The sequence below is a fragment of the Carassius gibelio genome, chromosome B15 (genome assembly GCF_023724105.1).
Source record: "Carassius gibelio isolate Cgi1373 ecotype wild population from Czech Republic chromosome B15, carGib1.2-hapl.c, whole genome shotgun sequence".
In the NCBI taxonomy this organism is placed as follows: domain Eukaryota; kingdom Metazoa; phylum Chordata; class Actinopteri; order Cypriniformes; family Cyprinidae; genus Carassius; species Carassius gibelio.
In genome coordinates this window covers 10489402-10516948 of record NC_068410.1, presented here as the reverse complement: position 1 = coordinate 10516948, position 27547 = coordinate 10489402, and the positions used below count along the sequence as shown (strand labels likewise).

Genomic DNA, 27547 nt, shown 5'->3' with positions numbered 1-27547 from the left:
AGCATTATTGGTTGTTAAATACCATTACAGTAATAAATCCTGTCTTACTACAATTCAGTTCATTTCTAAAATTCCTTTATTCTTGATGAATTTTCTGTTTAATTATGAAATACATCATACTGTGGAAGTTAAATATATTTGAGAACGCTATTTCTCATTGTTTTTTGCTTTCCAATGTTATGAAAATAGCGAATAAATGCAGGAAAAAATGTTTTCTTCTAGACTGCTTTGGGCTGCAACAACGCAGGGCTGCTTTTCACTAAGTAGTCATAGAGACTATCAGTTCCAATACTTTATATCTAGGCTTGCAATGCTTTTGGAAAATTCAGCCCATATACAGTCGTGGCCAAAAATATCAGCTCCGTTGGTAAATATGATCAAAGAAGGCTGTGAAAAACCATCTGCATTGTAAATCCTTTTGATCTTTTTTTTTTTTTTAAATCACAAAAACGTATATCCTTTCACTGGATAATAAGAATTAAAAATGGGGTAAAATATCATTATGAAATAAATGTTTTTCTTTAATACACATTGGCCACAATTAATGCCTCCCTTTTATTCAATACTTTTTGAAACCTCCGTTTGCCAGTTTAACAGGTCTAAATTTTCTCCTATAATGCCTGATGAGGTTAGAGAACACCTCCTTCATCCAGAATCACTCCAGACCCTTTAGATTCCTATCTCCATGTTGGTGCTTCTCTTCAGTTCACTCCTCTCATTTTCTATAGGGTTCAGGTCAGAGGACTGGAAAGGTCATAGCTCAGTGACCCATTTCTGTGTTGTTTTTGAGGTTTGTGTTTGGGTTATTGTACAGTTGGAAGATCCAAATATGGCCCATTATAAGATTTCTAACAGAGTCAGTCACTTACTGATTTTTTTATCGGTTGGTATTTGATAGAATCCATGATGCCATGTGTCTAAACAAGATGTCCAGGACCTGTACACAATGTACACATGGGGTACTTTTTATATCTGTGTTCACCAAACCCACCTTGAGTGTTTTCTGCTAAAAAGCTCATTCAATTTCTAGGGGGGCCAATAATTGTGTCCAACGACTATTTGAGAAAAACCTTTATTTTATAAAGGTCCCCATTGTAAATTCTTATTATCCAATGAAAGGATACATTTTTGTGAATTTTTTAAATAAAGATCAAAAGGATTAACATGCAGATGAATTTTCACAGACTTCGTTGACCATATTTACCAAGGGGGTCAATATTTTTGGCCACGACTGTACATACACACACACACGTAAATACTATATATATATATATATATATATATATATATATATATATATATATCCAAACTCACACAGAAAAATGTTAAATAATTGCACTTCCTGAGCAATGACCTGGTGTGTGCAACAATTCTGTACACAGAAAGGGAAATCCTCTCTTTAATTTGAATCACAAATGTGACTCAGTTCCCAATTAGCCTACTTTACCAATATCTTTGCCCCATTTTTCCACAGTTTAAGCAACAGCAGCTAGCACCTGAAGGTTAAATCTAACAACAATTCCATGAGGTTATAAAAAGCTCTAGTGACCCAGTTTCCATCTGCACTCTCCCTTTTATCTCAACAAGCCATGAAAAGAGGCAGAAACGGAGATGTCAGAGCCGCGCAGAGGGAAGCGTGCGTTTGGCACCGGTGGGGAGTAAGTGACCCTTGGACAGATGGAAGCACAGCATGTCTAGGAGAGAAAGTGTTGGCCTACCCTAACGGGTCATGCAGTCGCCAACACAAACCCTGGCCTCAAACAAAATAAGGCTTGTTAGGTTTTCGTTTGGGCAATGAGAGAAAATGGCATATTTTCTGAAAAAAAATTTTTATTTAGGTGCTTCAGATGGAGAACAGTAAAAAAGTAATAATTAATAAATAAATGTTTTATATATATATATATATATATATATATATATATATATATATATATATATATATATATATATAAAATAATATATATATCAGAGAAATATAACAAAATATTAATTTGTATGACACAATTGTGCACAGGCATCTGTTGAGTTTGGCTGATCTCCACTACAGTCTGTATCATCCCAGCCAAAAGTTGTTTTGAAAGGCTGGTCTTTGTGGATTTTTTTCTTCTTTATATAAAAATAAAACAATATTTTGGGCAGCACATCTTGGTCACTGACAGAAACCGAAGCACTGAGTGCTCTCATGATACGAACGCATTCATAGAGCGGGGTAAGGAAACAATGAGGAAAAAATTGCATTGTGGATGTCATGGAAACCAGCTGAAAGACCTGGTGCTTTTATAACATATGTCTGACTTGATTTGGTTGTGCACATTGCAACAGTAGAATCACACTTATTTTATTTTAATGCAATGCAGGATCCGAATACACCTACATTGCTCCAGACTTCATCAATACAATCAACCACACAATAAATAGCTAAATAAATAAACATCCACCTTATTTTTCCCAAAAGAGCGGGTGCGGGTACATTTGACGGGCCTGACTCCGGCTCCTGGTCTCATCAGCATTCAGCTATTTTTAGCTGTACAAACCAGCTTGTTTTACTGCATAATATTACAAATAAGTGTCTTGTCATATTATTTGAATGCATTATCTAAATTATTAGCATACTGGTTTGTAGTGCAAATGGTTTTAACTTTCTGCATGTTGTTGTAGTTCTTCTTTAATGAACCGGAAGTCTTGCCCACAGGCTTAGGATACTTCCGCGTTGGAGAATAAGGTGTTGTTTACAGAAATGTAAACGAGAGGTGAAACTGCACTGAAAGGCTCTCTTTGCTGCTGCTGCAGAGGAGGCTCAAGTGACACATTTTGCAATCGACGTCTTTGACTGAGCCATGTCAAGTTTCTGGCGAAGTAATTCATCCCCTACAAGCACCTGAATGGGATTTATCAAGTAGAAATATTGACTGCCGCGTCTTGGCGTGAAGAAAATGTGTGTTGTGGAGGACTCTGGTGCTCCTCTAATTGGCGGGAGGCACCAATCGAACCCCATTTCGAACGCCGCGCGCCGCTCAGTAGTCCTTGACTAGTCCGCGTTGCTATGGTAACTCCCCCTCCCCCTCCCCCTCCCCCTCCCCAAATGCTGCAGGCCTCGTGGAACACTCTGAAGAGTGAGTGAGTGATAGAGAGACATCTCCACAGTGGAGAAAGACAAGAATTGCTGCAGTGAAAAGGGGGAGGGTGTGCACAAAAACGAGATTGGATCAAAAAAAATCATTCCCCTCATCCCCGTCCCCCACCCGAACCTTATCTTTTGCATCGGTTTTAGGGTGCACAGGACCCCTCGCCTTGCTTTGCAGTCTGGGCACGTTGCTTCCAAACTTCAGACTGCGTTCAATTATTTATCTGCTTCACCAGACAGCCAGCAATGTTCAAGCATCTCATAACGCCTGTGGCATATCGCGGGGAAAAAAACATTATTGATGAGAGTATATGGGTAATAAAAAACAAGTCAAACGAGTTGCACGGACGTGATTACCGTCCCCGCCTCTGTGATAAAAATCACCGGTGGTGACAAATCTCTTGCCTTTCTGTGACTCAAACTCAGAAAATATTTGGCAAACGATGCAAAGCGTGGGTGCTGGAAACAGGTGCGTGCACATATATATATTTAAATATATATATAGAGAGAGAGAGTTTGTGACTATATATGTTTAATTCACAAAAAGTTCTCAATGAGAGTATCAGCAGGTGCACCGTTCTTTAAATACCTGATGAACGCATATGTAAAGCAGCCCCTGTGTGAAATTCCTCATGTGATCCCATTGGACTCCGGGATGTTGAGCTTTACCTGTATGTGCGCAGTGGGAGGGGCAGAGAAACCGAATCTGCAGGCGGCAAACGTGCAGGAGCTCATTAGAAAACATGACCATACTTCAGTGCAGAACAAGCGGCGGAGCTTCAGCCTTCTCACCGGCAGAGGGAGCTCTGTCGCCCCCTACCGACGAACCGCAGGTTTTAAGAAACAGTTCGTCCACAAACTCGAAAGTTGTCATTCTTGTTGTAGAACACAATTACTATTATTTTTTTAAACGCCGAGAGGTTTTTGTTAATACAATAAAAGTAAAATCTTATATGTTTTGTTAATGTTCCACAGAATAAATCATTCTGGTTTACAATGACATAATGAACTGAGTGAATGGATGACGTCAGGTTTTTTCCATTTATTAATTGCCTGTATAGACCTTAGTTAAGGAAGCACAATAATGTTTTAACAATAATCAAAACAAGGTTGTAAGGGACAAAAGTATAGTGAATTAAACAAAAGGAAAAAAAAACTTTCATTAAAAAAAATACATTAACTGTGAGTTGTGAAAATGACATGGTCAAGGACCTTTATACAGTGCGTACCACACTGTAAAGACTGTATGTCTATGCCTTAGTGACTCATTTTCAATATTAAATATTCCATAAGGCATCTAACCTGACTAAGGTCTATTACATAAAATAGCATCTCTGTGATGTGCACTGCAGTTGCTTGAATGACTGTAAACCCCCCCCCCCCAAAAAAGATTTTAAGTAGAAGCATGAATCTATGCATAAGGTAATACTGAATGTTCCATAGAAACCTAGAATTATTTCAAGACAGACACAGTTTTTCAATTGCATTTGACAGTTAAATATTACAGCAAGCATTTGTGAACATGCCAAATCATCCCTAGTTCTTACGACAGTCTACTCATGTCGACTACTTTTCTTTTTCTTCTTTTTCGTTTTCCCTGGTGTGTCAATGTAATCATCGTATGAAGGATCCAGTGGCTCCGTTTTAGATATTAAACTTGCATCAACCATGTCTTCACTATGTCTTTCCTTCTCTTTCTTCGTCTTTTTCTTCTTCCTCCTCCTTTCCTCCGTCGTCGACTCTTCCTCCTTAAGTTCAGAGAATTCTAACTGATCACAGTCAATTTGTGCCTGTTCTTCTTTGATAAAAACTGCTTCACTGTCCTCTTGCCTCTTGTCTTTCTTTTTCTTTTTCTTCTTTTTCCGATCCTCGCCCTCGATCGGTTCCTGACTGGTTCTCTTGGGAACAGTTGGAGAGACTACGGTGGCTTCATCCTGCATGTGAGGCTCAAAGGAACTCCCAAAAGGCTGAAACCGTTGCTTGAGACCAGCTGGGATGGATGGAGCTGGAGCGGCAGGGATGGGAACGGGACATTGGTTCTCACCGCAGTTTCCATAACTCTCTGAGATCTTGAGGATTCCACTGAAGCCGGAGGAACAGAGGACAGGCTTCTGATGTTTCCCTTTGGAAATGAGCAGATGGAGATCTGATGGTGGCGTTCTGCTGCTGAGGACGCTGTAGATCTGAGAGGTCGCGCCAGAAGACTGGACCATTTCCAGTCCTGATAAGGGAACTTGGAGGTTTTCAAAGCTGCATAGGACACAAAACAAGTATTATTAAATTGATCAATCACATTTCAATTATGCAATGTTTTTCTATATGAATTTTACAAATAGTTTTAGTGATAATTTCTTGCAGTATATGTAATACATTTAAGCCAGTAACACACAAGCAGTGACCCTCAATGGACGGACATCATTTTTAAAAAGATTTAATTGTTCTACAAAAACATTTAAAAGAACAATATCTACCTATAGAAATATTCCAAAGCACAGCATGATTAGAAGAATGTATATTCACAGTAGAGCGTTCTGTGATGTTTAAGACGATCACAATTTAAACATTTAAAACAGCAATATTTCCAGGGTTTTCATGACCATTGAGAACCTTGTCAATATTTTCAAAATAATTAAAAAACATAAATACCCAAGTAAAAAAGTTCTAAAAGAATGTTAAGGACTACTAATGGATTTTCTGCTATTTAATAAAAATATGATTATAGTTTTTATTAAATATTATTATAATGATAACGTACCGGAATGCTGGAATTTACCTCATTATTATTTATTTTAAGCATTATTAAATATTACTTGCATAAAAATAAAATTAACATTTTATAAAAACAAAAAACAAAAACATTATTATTATTATATTCATGCATTATTATTATTTTACATTTTATTATTACTATGTGTGATCTCCTCAGGATTGGTTTCAAATTAGGACAGAAATCCCATTAGCAAACCTGTTCATTATTTGCAATAAACTATTTTAAACAATAAGCTATTTCTAGGGTATTTTGTACCATTTAGGATCGAAGCGAGCTGGAGCTTTGATGATCCATAATTCCTTCTCTCCATCTTCGTCCTGTAAGACACTTGCAGAGGAATCATACGGCATGGACACAAAGTCGGCCGGACACTGGTACTTTGAAACTGTGAGAAAAAAATAAAAAGAGAAAATAAAATCAGATATTTTCAATTGACATATCTGAGTTGAGTATGTAGTAAAAAGACTGAACAGTGTTAGCTAGTTAGCACTCACCACTCTGCTTTTCTGTCAGGCGTTCACAAGCTTCTTCTTCACTGTCCGACATAGCGGCGCTATGCTTTTTTAATATAACAGTATGTAATAAATGTTTTCCGACTTCAGTATCACCAGTTTGTTCCTCTGAATACAAATGCTCGCGTAAACATGTGAATCACATGTGGATGCAAAGGTAACTTTGACCCGGAAAGACTTATACATTCGTTGGAGAACGCCTGTCTTCAACACATGTAAGGGACAGCAGAGGGCGCACTTGTAAAGCTTTTCTATAAGATATGAACGAATACAGCGATTTTTATGTTATATTAATAATGTGTGACTAAATCACAAATTTGAATTTATTCATGAAAAATCGGACTATATATATAGTCCGAAATTTCTTTAATAGGCTATAATTCAATAGCATGCTTCCATTGTGACATTATAGCTTTTATACTTAAAATGTCAAACATAATATCTATAAAATAGATATTTCCCCTTGGCAGTAATGGTGAGAATGTTCAATAGCAATAGACTTTAATATATGGCTAGTATTTATTTGCTTATTAAACATCTACATAACATTCTAGTTGTCATATGAGATGCATATAAGAAGCATGTGATTTCTTCTTAGAAACGTTATTATTATTATTATTATTAGTGGAATATCAGTCTATTTTGTTGGAAGGCATGGGCTTGGTATTCTCTTACCCTTCTGTGTTTATTTTGTCAAGTTCATCTCAGGTTCAATACTGTGAGAAAGCTCCCCAGTACAGTAGAACACACTAGATGCAGTTTGTAATTGGAGATGCTCCTCACGAAGACTCAAAGCCTCCTCCAGTGAGATCCAGTGAATAAGATCCTCACAACAATATCGTATATAACAGGTCATCAAGCAGGTCGTGGAGTTCATGCAGTCTGAGGGTTTAGACTGAGAGGTAGATCTGTAATGTTGTAGTGTGTTTTTTGGCTGGACCGAGCAGATTATGCTGTCCTGGTTTAATTTTAGAGCACACATGAAAAGTAAATAAAGGAATACTGAGCAAAAATGCATGTAAACAAAATATATTGATGCTTGTCTCTTGTGGAGATGCCACTATTTATGGATATATATATGAGCAGATTGATAGATGCATTGCTGTTCAGGGTTGAATCCAGTGAAAACTGGAAATTTCTGATTTTATCTAATCTGTAAAGTCCTGCCAGATGATGAATTGCTTGGTCTGTGGTTACTTCAGCACATGCACATCTTAAGTTGTTCGCCCATCTTTGGTGTTGCTCTTACAAGAGGTTATTCACTTAGGGAATGGGAACATGGGAAATTCAACCACATCCCGCCTCGTGTCCCCCATCCCTCTGGACCCACAATAGTTCGGTCAACTGGGAGCGCGTCATTGCACTGACCCTCTGTCTCGTCCTGGACCCCCAGCAGACACCATGACATCAGCAGGACAGTGGATGGACCCTGCAGCGGTCATCTTGCACCCCCTGTCCTCAGACCACCCCGCTCACCTCAGCTGGACTGTGAGGTGTTTGATACTGTGAGGGCTTCTTCTGTGAGCAGTGTCAGACACAGCTTGTAAATAGTTTAGACTGTTTATTGTTGATTATTCATTTTCTTAATATTTCCCAACATCATAGAGGCTGGATAAATGTACAAATATACAGAATTGCAATAAAATACATAAATGATATGCAAAATACATAATTACATAACATAAAATACACAAAATAATAACTGAAATACACTGAAAATATATATTTTATAAAAAGCACAGTTTTATTTATTTTATTAATATATTAACACACAAATATATATTAAAATATGTATTTTTTATTAATATAACTAATAACACATACAAATATTGTTAATATCATATTAATTTTTATGATATTAACAATAATAATGTGAATATGTATGTTTATATATATTTATAAGTACACTACTTTTGAAAACTGAGATCAGTTAGATTTTATTTATTTATTTTTTTTGGAAAGAAGTCTCTTATGTCCAGGGCTGCATTTATTTGGTCAAATAACAGTAAAAAAAAAAAAAAAACACACATTTACTGACTGCACCTGTATAATATACTGTGCATACTATTTATATTTTATATACATTATTAGTTCTATATATATAAATTTATTAGCTCTAAAATATCGCAGACATAACCTGTCTATAACACAGTATGTGGTCACATTGAGTGCAGTCTAATAAACACAACAGAGCTGAAGGTGAACACAAGGTCAAGATTGGTGAGTCCCGAAATATCACTTTACCAATGTTCAAAGTGCAGTCAAACACATCTGATTATAGTTCTTTCAAGCGTAAATATGAAAAGAAAAAGAACTCTTTGTAAACACTGATGCCTTTTCTCAGAATACACAAGCTTACGCTGTCACTTACAACATAAAGTAGACCTCATGCATTTAAAAATGCCACCGTGTGCTGGTGAAACATCCAATCCTCCCATCTACAGTGTTTAAAAAATGCATCACCGCTTCAGCCTTTCTCTTGCAATTTGAATGACACTCAACCAATTACATGTTTTAGTGCTGGAAATGTGTGTGCTTTGGTGTGAAGAAAGTCCTCTTTTCTTTGTTGTATATTCCTCATAAAGATGTCAGTGAGTGGGAGACAATCTCTGTTGAAAAATAAGGGCTTTGCCTCCCAATTTTCTCTGGTGATTACCGACACACAACAGCAAGCAAATAAATCACACTGTGACTTGTAATGTGCAGATTAGGCAAGTGCATAAAGTAAGTGGGCTCTAGAGCTTTTATTTTGTTTTCAGTGAAGATTAATGAAGAAGCCTGTATTTCATTATAGTCCAATTCAACGTCTATTGTCACTGAAATATGATAAATTACAGATGGCATGCCACGCAATATTATAATGTCCCAGTGAGACCTTGACCTACGCTTGGATAAACACACGATACAGTTCAAGTAGAGCACTTCACCCTCTGCACAGTGAGCATAGCATATATCTGGGAAAAGATTTCAACAACATCCGCTATAGATCTCAAAGATAATGTCCTATCATTTATTCATAAAGAAGTTACATCACACGAAACTGTTCATGCAGACTGACTGAAAAGTACTTATATAGTTACAACACAAACAACAATGTACATGTACGTGCATCTCACATGCACCAGTAATTTAATTAAAATATAAACAAATATTTCACTATTACTAATAAATGTAAAATATTTGATTAAATTGTTCATTAATAAAAATGTATCACATTTTCTCTTAACCGGACTTATTCTTAACAGAATAAGTCGAGGAGCAGTATGCAGACACGTTTGTACAGTCTGACACTTTCAGATAAGAGCCCAGTGGCATTACTCCTTTCCAGGTCACTGGACAGCCAAAGTGCACCGGCGCAGAGCTGGAGTGCCAAGGCATTGTGTTACACTCATGAGGAACGTGACCCAGTGAGCATTGACCTTGGACAGATGGGCAGTGCGCTGCAGTACACTGAGTGAAGGAGCATGAAGTCATGACTTTAGTCACACAGATGTTGAAAGGCAAAAGTAAATGCTGGCAAGGCACGTGCTGTTGAACATATCTATAAATAAACACGTGTGATGCAGATTTATATTTAAACAACCAGTTTTATTCTCCCAGCTATATATATATATATAAAGGGATAGTTCACCTAAAAATGTAAATCCTGTCATTACTTACTCACCCTCATGACTTTCCAAACTCATAAGATCTTCGTTTGTCTTCACCACGTTTAAGGTCCAGAAAAGTAGTACGGACATCTATAAAATAGTCCATGTGACAACAGTGGTTCAACCGTAATTTTATAAAGGTACGAGAATAGTTTTTGTGTGCGAAGAAAACATAAATAATCACTTTATTTAACAACTTATTCTATTTAACGTCAGTTTTTAAAGCCACTTTAAAGCAAGTAGCCATAGTTTTATATATTTTTTGTAACTTTGGAGCCCTCTACGGTTAAGTAAGTGGAATTCACAATTGTAAATATATGATTGTCGTAATTAAAGTAGATAGCTGTACACATGTAATAAAGTAATTTTGCTCACCAAAACCCGCCAACCAATCCAAACCCAAACAACCAAAAGACTACTCCCAAAACGGTCCTTATTAGAAGTCAGTATACCAACAAAATGATTGAAATCTAATTTCATGGTGATTTTTTTTTCTGCGACTATGTAGCCCCCAACAGTTAAGTAAGTGACATTTTTCACTGTCCTGGATAGCTGTTCGGTGGGTAAGTGTGATTTCACCAAGTACAACATGTTCCTGGATCAACATCCATGTTGATGCTGGAACAACATTCCAATCAACCAATCAGAACTGAAATATAACTTTTCAGGAAGTATCTGTTTTAGGCTTACAACCAGAGTTGGGTGCTTCTACACCCTTAATAATCAAGCTATCATTTCCCACTGAGTTTAGGAATAAATTATGGGTAGGGTTAGGTTTAGGGGTAGGGATTGAGATTTTTGGACAATAGTGTTGATCCAGGATCATCAAAAGATGTCGATCCAGGAACATGTCTTACTTGGCAAAATACATGTGCATTTGTTGCAGTCATAATGCAATCTGCTTTTTTCACAGAATTTTGTACCAAACTTACTCCCAGAACAGATGTTTGGTGAGAGCGCTGGAAATAAACAGAATCCGTTCACCGTGTCCATCAGAATGAGTTTAAAACTTTCAAGGTAAATAACAACAACTTCAATTGTCATTTTTAACACTAAAGACAGAAAAACAGTACTATATTAATACTACAGAAATATTTTTTTTGTGTACAATAACATGCAGGATTTAGCAGACTTACCATACATAAATATTTTGGAGATAAAGTCTTGTGTTTACAGAATATGTAAGAAGTCTCCTCTGAGCATTTTACTGGCAGCTCAGTGTTCCGCTCTATTAATAATCTGACACACTACACAAGCAGCTTGGTTCTTTACGGTGGCTGTTTGGAGTCAAAATGACTCATCTGTGATAGCACAACTTCACGTGAACAGCCATGTTAATACAAATGTGATTTTTCCATAATGCTGCATACATGTTATCAGATTATAAGGTCAAGGCCATTGCCCTTGATCACAAATAATGTCACATAAAACATTTACTTTTTTATCTCCATTTCACCTCATCACTTCCTTTCACGACATCTGTTGCCAAATAAAGTATTTATCCGAACTATCTAAAGAAAAGAGCTGAGAACCACACAACAGAAGAACGACCGACATCATGTATTTTATTTTGGCATAACAGCAAATCCATTACATTGCACTTTCTCACTGCTGACATTCAGGACTTACAGTTTGGTAGGCTGAAATAGGGCACCTGGAGAACTAATCATGAAAAAAAATGTAAACAACAGCAAAGCCCATTGTTTGGAAAACAGTTTCCATTTTGGGTATCTGTGGGCCATTGAACAGAAAGCACTTCAAACAAGAGACAGCGGAGAGAAACACACTCCTCTTGTTAAAGAGTCTTGTTAAAGACTTTATACAGTGTATTAAGATGCACATTAAGACATGACACAGTCCATATGGTATTTGTGTTGACTGTGACATCAGTGGGGAAATAAATAATCGGGCTTGCTTAAAACGAGCAATGATTTCAAAATAGGGATAGTAGAGTATGCTCCCCACGAAATCTAAACCGACACAAATGGCAGGCATGTACATATAAAACATTCAAAAGGAGAGGGATTTTTGACATCAGCATTTGGTTTACATTGATTAATCCTCTTTTCCAAGTTAAAAGATTTTATCATAGACAGTTTTTCTGGGTAGAACTTGAGGTACATAGGTGTTGGTATAGTTATCGTCAGAAAGTGCGCCTCATACAGCGGCCCCACAAAGTAAATACATTTACAGTGATTCACTCAAAATTGAAAATTTGGTCATTATTTAATCACAAGTTATGCTTCCCAAACCTGTATGTGTGTGTTTCTTTAACGGAGCACAAAAGAGGATAGTACAGTAGTAAATTTAGTCCAAAATTTTTGTGAAATTTAGTTTTTGTGTTTAAATCAGTGGGGTCCAAAATAACCCTGTTTGATCTCATTAACCCTTATGCTGCATTAGGGACATTTTTGGTCATTTGCAGTTTAATTTCTTTGACCATTTTGGCCTTCATTTTATGGACAAAAATAAAACAAAACAGTGACATTATAAAATGATCTTCTTTTGTGCTCTGTTAAGAAATGTACAGAATGACATGAGTAAATGATGATAAAATTTGTACGTGATCTATCTCTTTAAGCTGCACTTAAACGCTGAATGTTTATGCATTATGTAACAAAATCAAATCAAGTGGCAATGTTTTAGACAGATAACACAAGTACAGATTTCAAGCAAAAAAAAAAAACTGAAGAAAAGAAAAAAGAGAATATTGTTCAAAATTAAGACAAAAAAGTATTTTTGATGGTTAAATGTTACGTGAGAAGAACTTCACACATCTACTAGAAATAAACGTCATATAAAATTTAATCACCGTAGTACGTACAGTACACTCGCACATGCATTTAGATTCCATACACTTGATGGGGCCGCTGTATGTCACATTGACATTTAACTTCACTTTTTAACACTGAGAATGGTCATTTGAAGGCACTCGTCTTTGAGCACTTCAATGTCAGTTTTATAAGAATTCGTTTTGACCTCACTGTAGAAATCCGGCTTCTTCATAGCCAGAGGTGTCTCAACGGTGATGGACACTCCCATGAGTGTTTCTGGGCTTTGGCCCCGTTGGAAGAGACCGAAGAGAGTGGCCAAGGCCCGGCCCACGTCATTACGGGCCCCTTCGTTGACAAAGCAGTAGAGGATGGGGTCCGCCACGCAGTTGAGGCTGGTGAGTGCTAGAGTCACATGATAAGCACCAAATAAGTTCTCCTCAGCACCGCAATCACAGGGGTTGCTGAGGAAGAGCACGCTACGCCACAACAGGAGGACGTGATAGGGAGCGAAGCAGAGGAGGACGATGAGGATCAAACTGAGGGCCAGCCTCTTGATTTTGGCCTTCTCTTGGCGCTCAGTGGAGACGTTGCTGCGCACGGCTCTCAGGATGCCTCTGTACGCAGCCAACATCACTCCCCAAGGTGCCAAGAAACCGAGAAAAGTGCGGTAAAGGTTCATCCCGGCCACCCAATCCTGCATGGGATACTTTTCAAAGCAGAAGGTGTGGTTAAAGCGGTCCTTGAAAAGCTCATCGTGGAAGAGAGGTGCAGAGTTGGCCACTATTTCTGTTACCCACACAACAACGCTGACCAGCAAGGCTGTTTTGACCCTGCGGACTTTAGCGAATTTCAGGGGATAAGCCACCGCCAAGTAACGATCCACAGATATGCAGCAGAGGAAGGCGATGCTGACGTAGATGTTGGTGTAGAAGATGAAACCGAACAGCTTGCAGGACACTTGACCGTGGATCCAGTTGTCATGGTGGATGAAATAGTCGATCCAAAGCGGCAAAGTGGCTATATACAAGAGGTCAGCCACTGAGAGGTTCATCAAGTAGACCCCCAACTCATTCTTCTGTCTGACCTGCATGTACGCGGCCCACAGGGCCATGCAGTTTGTGGGGAACCCAAGGACGATGACGATAATATACAGCACCGGCTGGAAGAACTGGTCTATGTTCGAGTCAACATTGCACGATGTTGAGATGTTACACATGGTCTCTTCACTTCCTCAGAGACTTCTATAATTATCGAAATTGCCTGAGGCTTCTACAGTCCCAACTCAAGCCATGTTTAATACTAAGACTGGAAAGTCACGAGATTTCCTTTTAGCTTTCATGTATTGTATAGTGACTGTAACACTGTTGCCCACTACCGTATAGCATTGTGGGCCTGATGTGTCACACGTCTCTACCACATTTCATGGCTAGTGTTTTAACCTCTAGGAGAGCTCAGAGGTCAAAGACGTGCCCACAAGAGAACATGCCATTAATCCTCATAAAACCATCACCGTTGAGTGGTTTCAGGTGGGTCAGGTTTTTTTTAGCAGTATGAAACAGTCACTTCCATCTCTGAAGTTTGCCCAATGACTAATCGCCTTTGGTGTGTCCAACAACATCCATCTGCAAAACAGGAAAAAGAACAATTATGTGAGTAACATGATTCATTATTTACGATGACTGCAATTTTAATTATTGTTGAGAAATGTGCTTTTCAGAGCAGTGCTGTGTATTTGTTAGATTAGATTAGCACTGTGACACATTATATTTTCCTATCCCCACCCCTAACCTTGGTCATCCTCGCATTAGCATCTGTTTGTTTGGAGTTCAACTGAATTAACATTCACTACAAAGCTCTTGTTCTCTATGGTTTGTATCTGTTGGTACAGAATCTCTAGGAGGAAGTCTCATTCTGAACAGACGTTTGTGCAGATCTTGGTATGAAGGAGGTATTTTTTCTCCTAAGATTTATTATATGTACCTTCAATGAGGAAATATGATTTAAAATAAACAGAGCAAAACATTATGACTTGACAGGTCACCTACATGCTCCTTTCAGATTCATACAGTATTCCTTACACAACAAGGAACGACTAACACACATTTAAAAAAGTATTATTTTGTTAATTTAATTTATATTTAGTTAATAATTTAACAATTTACAACTCATTTGAACTGTATAATTTTATGGTAAGTTATTTTTTATTATTGAAAATATTTTTTAATTAAACAAAGCAATTATACTGTAAATTATTTTCACTTTTAAATCCATCATTTGTCATATGTGCAGTGGAAAACAAGCAGCCTTTTTGTAAATGGTGTTGTTATTTAACCATAGTGATGTGGCACATCCACAGTGTCTGGAGTGACACCAAGCTTGCTGTTTACTTCAGATTGTTTATAGATTCATGGAGAAACTGTGACAGTGCCGAATAGATAAATGGGATATGCTAGTGTGCAAAACCAACTGGTGGCAGTGCATGTGCAAACCTTAGCATCCATATGTTAGATCACAAAACAAAAAGAAGAAAAGAAATCAATTTATTTTTTCAAATGTTCACTAAGTAAAAAAAAAAAAAGATTTTACCTGTGTAATTGTATCTTGTTTCTCCTAAATTAAATGTAACTAATTTTATAACCAGAGTAAGTCAGTGTAATTTAAACTTGAAGGAAATATCTGAAAAATGTGGAGAAATGACTCAATCTGATTCAGACTCTGGGGATAATGGACAACATCCCAAAACCATAAACCAGATCAGTTCATTCTCTGAACTGAAATATGTTTGCTCTGAAACTTATCCCACTGGAAACTTTTACATTTCAGAATGACTTCAGACTACTTTGGAAATTGTACAATGTACAGACTCTCTGTTGAAACAAACAAACAAACAGAAAAAAAGAACAGCTGGTTGGCTGGTTTTAGCTGGTCATCCAGCCTGGACATAATTGGTCAGTATGCTAATTTTAGAGGGGTTTTGACCACTTTTATTTTTGCTGGCCAGACTTGGAGACTAGTTAAAACCAGCTAAGACCAGCCAACCAGCTTAGGCTGGTTTTCACCGTGTTTTATTTATTTATTTTTTTAGCAGGGCTGGGCCATGATGAAACTTTAACTCATATGCACACCAAGAGCGAAGAGCATATTCTCTTCGATTTACTCGCTCTAGATTACTTGCTGGATGATATTCATGTCACTTGCATGAGTAAAAACAATAAGCCACACTGCGCTGAATGGCTTGCACCACAACGCATTATGCTAATTTCCGCTAGAGCTGACATTTTTCAACTTGCAAGGAAGACACGACTGTGTTGAATATCGCGCGACATTGCAAATCAGGTCTTTGCATTGACTCTTTTATGTAATTTACTCACACAAAATAATTTAATTCTCTTTTGGTGTGCACATAATTTATTCACCTTTATGTCATTCCAAACCTGTTGGATACAAAACATTCTTCAAAATATATTGTTCTGTGTTATGCAGAAGAAAGAAAGTCATACAAGTTTGGAACAACATGTGGGTGTGCATGATGACAGAATTTTAATATTTAGGTGAACAATCACTTTAAGAAGGTATCACTGCACAGTTTTAAAGAAAGCAGAATGAGGTTTTATTCCAGTCGTTAATTAAACAATTTTGACAAACACTTACATAGATTTTGCTGTTCCCCTATTCAAGTAGATGCATTTTCTTGATTGAAAATAGCTTCCTTGGGATGTTACAAATACTACTATTTGAACTGGTTTTCCTTAAAGGGACTTTGTATATAGAGTTATACTGCTATCATGATAAGATTACAGCATATTTGTCAGTGTTGCAATGCAAAACTCAAAATGGAATACTGTTTTACTAAAGATACAAGCAGGGCCATCCTTAGTGGGCTCTGCGACGAATGGACCGAGGGGAAACAACCCCCCACTCCCCACCCCCCCGACCTCACACCAGGCCATGCATCAGCTAAGGATGGCCATGGATACAAGACAATGCTAAAACAACAACATTTTGCACTGAGGAAACTTGATAAATACAAAATGACCTGCACTCTATTGTGATCACTTTAAACAGTCTAAGACTGAACCAAATAGATCAGTTATTGGAATGACAAAGAACTTCCCTAGTGTGTCACAGTCTTAACATATTGCTTGTGAGATTGATGCTTTTCAATCAGGAAACATGAGATAACAGCAAAGGTCCACTGCCCTGCCTGGGGCCAGTAACGGTGACCGATATACCAACAGAGGCCTCAAAATCACTGGCCTAATCCAATCTGTCATTCTGCTCCAATATCAATATCTCATAGTGGCAGATAACAATGTATCCTTTAATAGAGAAAAGCGCAAAGCACCACAGGGTAAAAAAAAGTCTTAAAGATGATGGAATGTAAACCACTATAAAGTTGTCAACCCGACTTCATTTTCCTTCGGGTTGGGCGACAATTGTGCAGAGAAATAACTGGCAGTGACGATGTAAAATATCTCAGATTAAAATATGGAGTTTGTGTGCATTTACAACTTTTGATCATATCAAAGTTTGCATTACACAAAAGGAGAAGATCTTTTAGTGCAGTGCAAACAAATATAGCTGGCCTTTGTCCATGATCAGTGTGGTAACATAAAGCACATGATAAAGACCTGTTAGTGTTACTCTCATTTTACCTCTATAGACAGGTGGAAATGATGAACAAAGCACTCAGACGTCAGACCCTTTTTCCCAGAACACTGAAAATGAGGCAATGAATAATCAGGGACACCTGTGTTGCAACATTGGTACCATCACGCGCATCTCCAACAATGACGCTTTGGAGTACAAAGAAATTATTCTCTATAGCCCCTAATGAGACTAGAAATATAGCTGTGTCATGGAAGTCATCAAAAAAAACATATCTCAGAAGAGGACTGCTCAACCGAACTGAAAAATAAAAAACTAGCAAAAATAACAATATCAATTAAGTTACCAGAAAAAAAGTGTTGATTACAGCATTCCATTTTAGTTTGTCAATGTGTAATGGCCAATTAGAGGTGTTAAAATGAGCCTACACCTTATCAGTAATGACAACTGGTACTAAAGTGCATTTTGTTTTGCTCTTAGATTTGTGGTGGCAAAAAAACTCTGCATTCTTCATCAATGAAATGGAAGCATTCTAATAGCACATTAACCTGAAGCCTGTTGCATGTTCGACAGACCACCAGAGTAAATAAGCTCCTGTTGTAACACAATGGCCATGGCTTGCAGCTAAAGCTCACACACAGTTTATGGGTCATTTCTGGTACTCAGTTTTCAAAGATCTCAAATTCTTGGCTCTCCTACGGTTACTTATTAGTTAATTGTGTTTATGGCTGTAACGGTGGTTTAAGTTTAACAAACTTAGACTTAAAGGACATGTGTTTAACATGGGATCTATTTCTCGAATGCTAGTAAAAAATGTCTGCTACATGTATTTTTGCCAACTTTCAGCATAAGTGACTACACACTTATGAAATAATCATATTATTTCACGAAATATGGAAATTCTGTCATCATTTACTAACCTCATGTTGTTCTGAAAACCTCTGTATTTTCTTTTTTCTACGAAACACAAAAGTTCCAAACAGACTGAAAAACAGACACAGAGAGATGTGTGGTGCTTTTAAGTAATGAACACTCACTGATTTCAAGACCAGAAAATAGTCCTAATATTAACTCAGAGTACCCAAAAGCTTAAGATTTAGCAATGATGTCAAAAATACAGAACATACAGAACAGGTTTTGATCTATTAGGACAAACTGCCTAAGGGTACAGCATTTAGTGGCAAGCATTCAATAACTATTGCTATTTTAAAAAAAACTATCATTGAGGCCAGACAGGACAACGTGGTTTTGCTGTGTACATCCAAATAAATGATAATCGACTCCTGCGAAATGTTATCACGTTCCGAGGAAGCCCTTTTAATTAGGTTCAATTTCAAGTGCGTCTGAATACGGCAATTATCTCAATCAAATCAATCGATTTGTTGTGTGAAACACACTTTCTTGTGTGACAGACATGGTACGTGCAGGGAAAATGAATAGGAAATGGAAGGCTGGACACTTGACCCCTGAATGACCCGATCTCCCATGGGACTCGCTCTGTAATGAAATGACAAATGTTGTTATTGTCCAGTTTGAAGAACCAACTGAAGGTTTCTGTAATTGCGGTTTCATGCATGCGTACAACAATGTGAATGTGGAAATATGTTTTAAAACAAAACTGTTGCATACAGAATGAGGTAATGTCTTGCTTTTCTTTTTTTAGCTAATAGTGATTATTTAGGCCCTGATCCTGCCAGGTGGATTTTATCCAAGCTGTTATCAGCTTTATGTTTTGTGACAGTTTCCCTGTGGTTCAGTGGGGTCATGCGTAATAATGAGTGTAAACATGATGGCCTTAACAAGACCCGCTCTGCCTTGAACCTCCCTCCTTTCTGGTCTGATGGGAAGGATCCCGATGTTATCACAGCACCCTCACAATAACAAATACAGTTAGTATTTGAAAAGACGAGCCGGCAGATTTCCAATCAGGAGGTGCAGAGAGACGAGTCTTTCCACTATTTCTTAATGAAAGAGCTGGAGAGAGATGTGAAGAGAGAGAAGGAAAAAGACAGCGTAAGAGGGCGGTATCCAGAAAAAAGGCTGAATCTAAAATAGAAACATCTGATTATTCATTTATTCACTCATTAGTGGGAGATCAGATCAAGGATACAACAGCCAGGCCTGGCAAAACTCCTGGACGTGCAACAGACACCGGGGTCAAACAAGGTTTATTAAAATATCCCCGGGAAGGACAAAAGGACAGCTAGATCTAAAACTAGATAAAACCTTACTATATGAAGCCCATATCAAAGGTGACAACAGATGCAGACACGTTTAAAGACACACAATGACACAAATCTAAATATATATTTTTCAGCATTTCCAATAATCCTTGATAACGTGTTTACAGCTGTGGCACAAAGAAATGCCTGAAAATAACCTGTACTCTTTATAGAAAAGTGGAAAGTCCTGCAGCAGCCTGAGTGATTCAAAATTGTTCCTGAAATCGCCCAGCAGCAAGCGCTCCATCAAGAGCAGCTCTTAGAAACCATTTCTTTCCATGAAAAGTCATCCTATTAAATCTCAGAAGTCCTCTCCAGTTGTCACACACGAAAGCTACACACGAAAGCCCCATTCACACCAAGAATGATAACTATAAAGACAGCTATAAAGATAAATATATTAGAGTCCACACCATCAAACGATATCGTCTGTTTATTCTAAGCATATGTGCGTCTGTCTTTTTAAATTCTCGAGCTCAGGATGGATTCTGATTGGCTGCCAATGTTTGTATCATTCAACAGCTGGAAAAAATCATTCCGAAAATCATTCCAATGATATTCTTTCTCTGTGCCTTTATTGTTATAGCCGTGGTCCTTATCTTTTTAGTTATCATGCTTGGTGTGAACGGGCCTTACAACGTTGTTTTACCATAATAATTATATGCATATAATAACATATATGCAAAAAACAGTAACTGCGAATCAAGAAATGCTGCCGAGAACAATTCTCATTGCATTTTCAATAGAAAAATAACTTATTTCAACTTTTTTTGAGTAAAAGTATAAGTATAATATGTATAATAAGGGATAATTTCTCCATTATATGTGCATCTCATTTGCTGACATACAGCAGTGTATATACAAGGTTCTAGATAATGTTTTGGTGTCCCCCATTTTGATCAAATATATAATAAATATGTGGAAAATTCTGAGAAAGAAGCACATTTGTCCTGTTCTGTACTAAGGTTATTCACCGCTCTCATATCAGGTTCATGTCTAGCCCTGGAGAATATTGCAAAGGGTAGGTCAAGTCCTGTGGTTAACTGCTTTTTCTAGATTGTTGACTGGTGAGATTTGACACCTTTCCCTGATGGTACATCCATCCAATTTCTTCAGCCTTTTTAACAGTGATACATTTCAAAGAAATAGCAACAATGTAACTTCTAAGAACCAGTTCACCATTTAGTAACTCTGCTGTTATCTGAATACTGTATATACACTCACTGTCTTTGTATATGATTTGTTCGAATTTACAGAGCTTTCCCTTACCTATTATAATCTAAAATGCTAAAAAAAGATGTCATTTTTATGCTACATTATAAGATGTCAGCAGGTTTTCTGTCATGTAATCTTTTCTCATTCAAGCTTTCGAAATAAAGCTTTCCATTCTGAAATATGTAACACCATGCAGATCTGGTCTGGCACCTGCTATGTATTTCCTAAGATACTAACTAGAAACCAAAAAACACATAACTGTTGTACATGTTTTGACACAAATAACAAAAGACACAGGGACTGTTTGTGCTTGTCTGCCAGTCCACTTTATAATTTAATAACACACACATACACAAAATCAGCTATTGCAAAACAGATCAACGTATCAGAATTATATTTAACAATGAATACAGAATAGAACACATTAATTTATTCTTGATGTTCAAGAAATATTCTTCCTCCAGCAGTCTTTCCCGTCCTAGAGTGATGTTTAGTGGAAAAAAACACACTTATTCAAAGATAAATGTAATGACAGACTTACAGCATTCTGGTCTTGCGGTCTGCATTAGCCAACAGTACAAAAGAGCTGATGAATGTGTCATCACCAATGATGAATATTATGATGTTTGAATCCTGGCTCCTTTAAGTGTGACATGTTGACTTCAGTATGGTGGTAGTGGTGCAAGAAGCCTAACTAAACTTTTTTTTACTGCCAGGACGCACCTGGCTGTTCAAACAGCAGAGGCTTTTAACATGAGAACACTGGGCAACTGAAAGGGAACTAATTCAATTGGGCTCCAAACTGCTCAGCATGATGAATAAGAAGGTAGCTAAGCAGGAAACAAACCCATGCTGTCTACCTGAGGGCATAAGCAGATCATTCACCACACCATGTCGGTGCCTGCTGATGATGCCATTCTGCATTAGACAGATTGAAAATGTTTTGAATTCACAATGGTGTTTATTGTTTACAAATGCACAACTAGAAAGACTAATCAAGCTCATCAACCTAAATTATTAAACTTAGAGCTCATGCAATTAGAAAAGTAGTCCCACTTTGTGTGAGTGTAACCGCTATTAAAGGAATGGTTTGCCTACAACACTGAAACAAAAGAGGAAAGCAGGCACTGACCAGAAAATGTCAAGCTCCAAAAAGGACACTATAAAAGTGTTTTACAGTATGTCATGCACTATTTAGGTCTTTTGAAGCCATTATGATTTATATGCATTATGAGAGAAACGGATAAAAAAAATCAGCTTTCTTTCTGCCATAGCTCTCAAATGTCACTTGTGTTTGCATGTATCCAAACATAAATAGATCTCATGTGTCTCATCGTGTTTGAAAATGTGCAAACGAGAGTGATATTTTAGTGCTGCTGTAGAGGAAGACTTTCAGCAAACAACATTTCCTTTATGCTCATGACTTTTCCTTATGCAATTTAGCTTCAAATTACTTAAAACATACAACAAAGGACATATTGGTTACTTTTATGGTAGTTTTATGACCTTTTCAAGTTTCTGATGTACACACAAAATAAGATTTCAATGTTTTTGAAAGAAGTATGTTATCCTCGGCAAAGCTGCATTTATTTGATGAAAAACGCTGTGAGATTGTGAAATATTATTACAAATTAAACACATTTTTCTTTATTTATATAACTTCAGTGTCACATGATACTTCAGAAATAATTGAATATGCTGAATTTATGCTTATAATTATCAAGGCTGAAAACAGTTGAGCTGCTTTATATTTTTGTGTAAACTTGTCATACATTTTTTAGGTTTCTTTGATGAATAGAAAGTTTGAAAGAACAAAATTTATTTGAATTACCTGAATATTTATTAAAACAGTTTCCTGTCACTTTTGATTAGTTTAATGCGTCTTTGCTAAAAAACCTTTACTGAACCTAAACTTTACTGAACCTAGATTGGATATTGTATATAATATATTTCTGTGGGTGAAAGCTTTCACTTATTTATAACCACATATCTCGTTGTGTAAGCTATACATTACATAAGTGAAGAAAAAAACTGATTTCCTGATATGTGCAGACACACACTTGCACACATGCACAAAAGCAAATGCAAACCTTCAGAAATACACAAAATGAAACTTCTTAACCTCTGCATTACACACCAATGTGCTTGAGGTCACAGTGATAAAAAACTAAGTTATAGGCTTCATTGTGAGAGTGTAGGGTTTTTCATCCGTATTATTTAAACTGGCATAAAATCTTAATTTGTCCAATTGAATCACTAGTAAATCTGTTAAATGAAGCGCTACTTAACATAGTCTTCTAAGCAGTGCTCTTTTTATTTATTCTCAGATAAAAGTTTCTGAGAGGAGCAATGTGCTTTACAAGGAACGGTCCATTATATCACTACACCACTTTCACATAGCAGACTGACCATGGCAGGTGAGCTGAGTAAGAACTGCCTGTCTCCCTTGGTATTGATTCAGGGCAGGTATTTAATCCTTTCCTAACTGTGTTTTATGCTCCAGTGGAGAGGCGGCCATGTGTCTCTACAGAGACCAGGGCAGGCATCCTGCAAGGGGAATTAATGACTTCAATAAAAGTGCCACATTTTCCACTCAAGTCCCCAGTCAAGGGTTTTATTGGTGAGGTTTAATTTGGCTTAAACTGGCCGGCTGCTTTAGGCACGGTCACAAATGCTAATCACCTTTACCCCGAATCGCAATTAGAACAGGTATCAGTATGACGATATGTTTTCTGAAGACAGAAACAGGGAGAGACAGAGCGAGAGAGAGTCTAACACTAATCTCACTTCAAGCTCACCCGGCCGGCTTCATGCTGTCTTTTGATAAAGCTCAGAAGAAACACCTCCACATCTCATCTGGTCCACTTCTGCTATTCTTCTGTTTCATCTGCGATTGTGTTGACAGGCTGTAACTTGGCAGCAATGTAGCACAGAAGGGGAAATTGCTGGCACCTGCTTAGCGAAAAACCAGAGCAATGTTTAAAGGGAAACTAGATGCTGTGTCATGCTGAGGAAAACTTCAAAGCACAGAAGGATTAGTTTATGTGACATTGAAGTGGCCAAATAGTTTAGCAGGGTCAGAACAGGGTAAAGAGTTGAAAACCATTAATGAAAGAAAGAAGGACTCACAACATTCCCACAAATGTGTATTCAAATGAAGTCCATAACTGATAGAATGTTTACAGTCATTAAGTCCTGAAGCAAAAAGGTCATTTGTGCATAACCAGAAATGTTTGTGATTGCCTGTGCATGTACTTTATGCTTTTGAACACTCTAAACAAGTAAGGTTCAGAGGTTTGCAGTGAATCCATATAAGAACCATTCTGGTTTCTCCAAAGAACTTCCTAAAACAACCATTTGTAATGTTCCTCTGTGAAGTTTTGTGGATGACATCCAGTCATTTTAATAGGAATCCACACAAGCAGGAGTTATTTTGTGTAAGGTTTCATGTTCCTGAATTTGCAGTGTTGAACAACAGAAAGCTTTGGTTTCAAAGTGACTATGCCCGAAGAGCTGCTCAAACTTTGTAGCAATACTAGATTAACCTTTTTCCCCCACAAAATTTTGCTAATGTGACCACATCATTAGTGTGAAGAATATTAATAATCTGAAGAAACTTCTTGAACTATAAAAAACCTTTTTGTGGAACGAAAGCCTCCTTGGATGCCATAAAGAACAGTAATTTTTAAGAGTGAAGTTTAATATTGTTAGAAAGCTTGTACACCAAAACGTAAAGACACGCGTTATCCTTTATCTTCTAATAAAATTTCTAATAATAAAGCTTAATAGGTCCTTCAATAGTCCTTGTTGATAGCAATGCTGATAATAAACATTAACTTGACAATAATTAACACGACCTTTACATGTCAAGGAAAAATGGTCCAAACAACTTCTGAGCCCACAATACAAGAAGAAAGCACATGCAAAGCGCGTGCTTGTTTCAAAATTGTGATCAACACATATAGTTGTAAAGGCTTATCTCTACATATATCTTCAATAACCTACTGCATTCCTCAACATTTTCTTTTCTGCTATCTTTGAAAGCCTGTTAAAAGCTGTAGATGTACGAGCCTAAGGAAAGATTTAAAACGCTTCAATCTGAGCCATCTAAATTGTTGGCGATGACCTAACCTCCGTTTTTGTTCTCGTATGTCAATACTACCACAAGTGACAACACCAATAGCTTCACTAAAAGCTTCTACTTTTGTCCAGAGGACCACAAGGGGCTGAAGATTATCAGCCAATACAGAACGTGTTGAGTTACACCGTCTAAAGTGGAGAGAGACGAACATCAATGTGCTTCAGCGAAGACCTGGTGGACTGCTGGTGTTTTTCCTTTTTACATAACACACCTGACTTGGTGGGAATGTTTACACAGGGTTCTACTGATCCAGCCATTCAAAATCATGATCCACTTCGAGCCTCCAGTGTGTGAGATGGATATGCAAGATAAGCATATGTCTGGTGACGGTGTAATATGATATAGCTTGATATATGGGATGTTTCTGCTGAAGCCAGTGTCAGGTTGCTGACCAGATCAAACCATTCAACAGAACCCACTACTCTAGAGGCCTGGGTTGTTGCCATAAAACTCAATTGCATTTAAGGTAAAAAGACTGCCTGCAAAAAGCCTTATCCAAATAGCTTCAGTAGCCATTAAATTCAATCTTTGCTGTGAACCGCTGGCGCAATAAAATCTGCTCCTACTGTAGGTGTTTCAAACTACAAATTACTCCACATATTTAATTATACACTTAAATGCTATGAGTTCATTAGTAAGTTTGAAAACAGCCACTTGTGAGGCCACCATGGTACTGGGTTATAGCTTCTCTCACACAGTCTGGTGCTCAAACCAGACATTACCCTCACAAAACACCCTTATTAGCTGAGACGGGTGGCACTGGAGCAGACACCTCATTGGTTCACGGGAAGATTACTCTTCTCTTCTAGTCATGCTTTTAATGTTAGTTCTTATCTCGCATCCCCAAGAGGGCAATTACTGTTTGCTCAAAAGGAATGATTAAATGTTGGACTTGTTTCCTAACAAAACCAAGAGAGAGATGCCATATCGGCCAAGGCACAAGGGATCATTCCAGAAAAGCGTTTCACGTGCCACTGCCCTTTGCCTCTAAAAGATCAACCACATGCTGGAGATGCTGCAAGAGACTTATCAGCCACAAATAACAGCAAGGAGGAGAGGAGGATACACACATCTCAAGTGGCAGGTTTACATGTAGAGCCACTGTATTGGATTCATATTGTATTACATATAACAGCTATTGAGCTAAAATGAAATATGAAATGCAACTACTGTGATATCAGTTTTCATATATTTTTGTCATTCGCTGCCAAAAACGGATATGCAGTGACTGATTCTTTTAAATGACAAATATGAGAGAAAATGTATTGTATTATACACAGTGCAAGTAACATGCTGTAAACACTGCCAAAGGCCCTTGTTAAATTGCTTGTTAAATCAAGTTGTCCCCACCATAACCCACATGTGTTCAACAGAGGAATTCAGTTGAAAAACACTCGAGCATCAAACTAAATGCATTAATACATAAGCTATTATAACAGAGGGACTGCTGTCCTTTACAATTACGCCTAATTGAAAAAGGTTAACATTATGTCCCATTAAAACAGTCAGGTACAATCTTAAATAACCAACACCATTGTGACAATTTTGTATGGTACAAAATGTGCTTACCAAAAGTGGAAATTTGTAGAAATAGCAGCCTTAAGTTCTCTTTCTAATACTTTGAACACCATGTAGCGTAATAACCCCACATTGCATGTAATGACTAAATAAACTGTAATACTGTCAACAGTGATACCATCAAAACTGTTACCAAGCTTCATAGATATTTCCCCTTACATATCTTAAAAAGGCACCTCACAGAATGACCCCAATAACTTTTATTATGTCTATGCATTATCAGCCTAATGTCTTGTTATACATCACACGCCTTAATTACATATTAGATCTCGAAAGCATGTTAAGACGTGGCAATAAGGCAAAAGTACAATTGTGTTGCAAAATTATTCAATTGTGACACTGGTTTTAAAAGTAATGAAAGCACTGATGTGAGAAAAAGCGATTTAATGGACTATAGAACTTCAACATTTATCATAAGACTTACATAACAGAAGGAAAACTGTTGACACTTACATGATAGTGTGCCCGCAGGTCATTTAGTAATAGCGACATTCATACTGCCAGTTATAGAGGTGATGATCTCTGTATCTCCAAACCGCACACGCAGCGACGAACCCAACAAAACTCTCGTTTCCGGGCAAACATCGAGCAGAATTTACAAGAAAGCAGCCATATAGTCTGCAGTTCACATCACACCAGCGGACAAACCGAGAGACACTAGCGAAGTTGTAAAGCGCAAACTGTAAGTGAGCAGCTCACGGAGGTTGAGGAGAAATGTGACGTGCGTTGTTCAGCACTGACCGTCCCATTGAAATATTGGCTGGCAGCTCGAGACAGGATTGCCAAGACTGACATCTGGATATGATGAAACTTCGTCTAAAAACATTCTCATTTTTCTCTTTATCGTTTGTTTTATGGCTCCAAATCAGTTACTGCCAAGATGTCACTTCTTTACAGAGTCCGCACCAAATGTATTTAGGAAATAGCTTAAAAAAATACGATTATGATAATGT

General features: G+C 37.5%; 2 protein-coding genes across 2 annotated transcripts; both read right to left on the bottom strand.

The window, feature by feature from the left end:
* Positions 1 to 4138: 4138 nt before the first annotated feature.
* Positions 4139 to 6596, bottom strand: LOC127972473 (DNA-directed RNA polymerase I subunit RPA34). Its single transcript, XM_052575976.1, has 3 exons — positions 6389 to 6596; positions 6150 to 6279; positions 4139 to 5374 (listed from the first exon to the last, which is right to left on the bottom strand). Exons 1-3 carry the CDS (start codon positions 6438 to 6440, stop codon positions 4678 to 4680), a joined length of 879 nt encoding a protein of 292 aa, XP_052431936.1. The 5' UTR covers positions 6441 to 6596; the 3' UTR covers positions 4139 to 4677.
* A 5011-nt stretch (positions 6597 to 11607) lies between these two features.
* LOC127972472 (G-protein coupled receptor 4-like) lies at positions 11608 to 27305 on the bottom strand. Its single transcript, XM_052575975.1, has 2 exons — positions 27048 to 27305; positions 11608 to 14452 (listed from the first exon to the last, which is right to left on the bottom strand). The coding sequence occupies exon 2, from the start codon at positions 14044 to 14046 to the stop codon at positions 12952 to 12954; it is 1095 nt and encodes a 364-aa protein (XP_052431935.1). The 5' UTR covers positions 14047 to 14452; positions 27048 to 27305; the 3' UTR covers positions 11608 to 12951.
* Positions 27306 to 27547: the final 242 nt, after the last annotated feature.

Coding starts and splice junctions, on each gene's coding strand:
- LOC127972473 (XM_052575976.1), bottom strand. CDS start 6,440: ATGTCGGACAGTGAAGAAGAAGCTTGTGAACGCCTGACAGAAAAGCAG. Junction 6,280..6,388: donor CCTGACAGAAAAGCAGAGTG/GTGAGTGCTAAC, acceptor TTTTTCTCACAG/TTTCAAAGTACCAGTGTCCG. Junction 5,375..6,149: donor GCTCGCTTCGATCCTAAATG/GTACAAAATACC, acceptor TGTCCTATGCAG/CTTTGAAAACCTCCAAGTTC.
- LOC127972472 (XM_052575975.1), bottom strand. CDS start 14,046: ATGTGTAACATCTCAACATCGTGCAATGTTGACTCGAACATAGACCAG.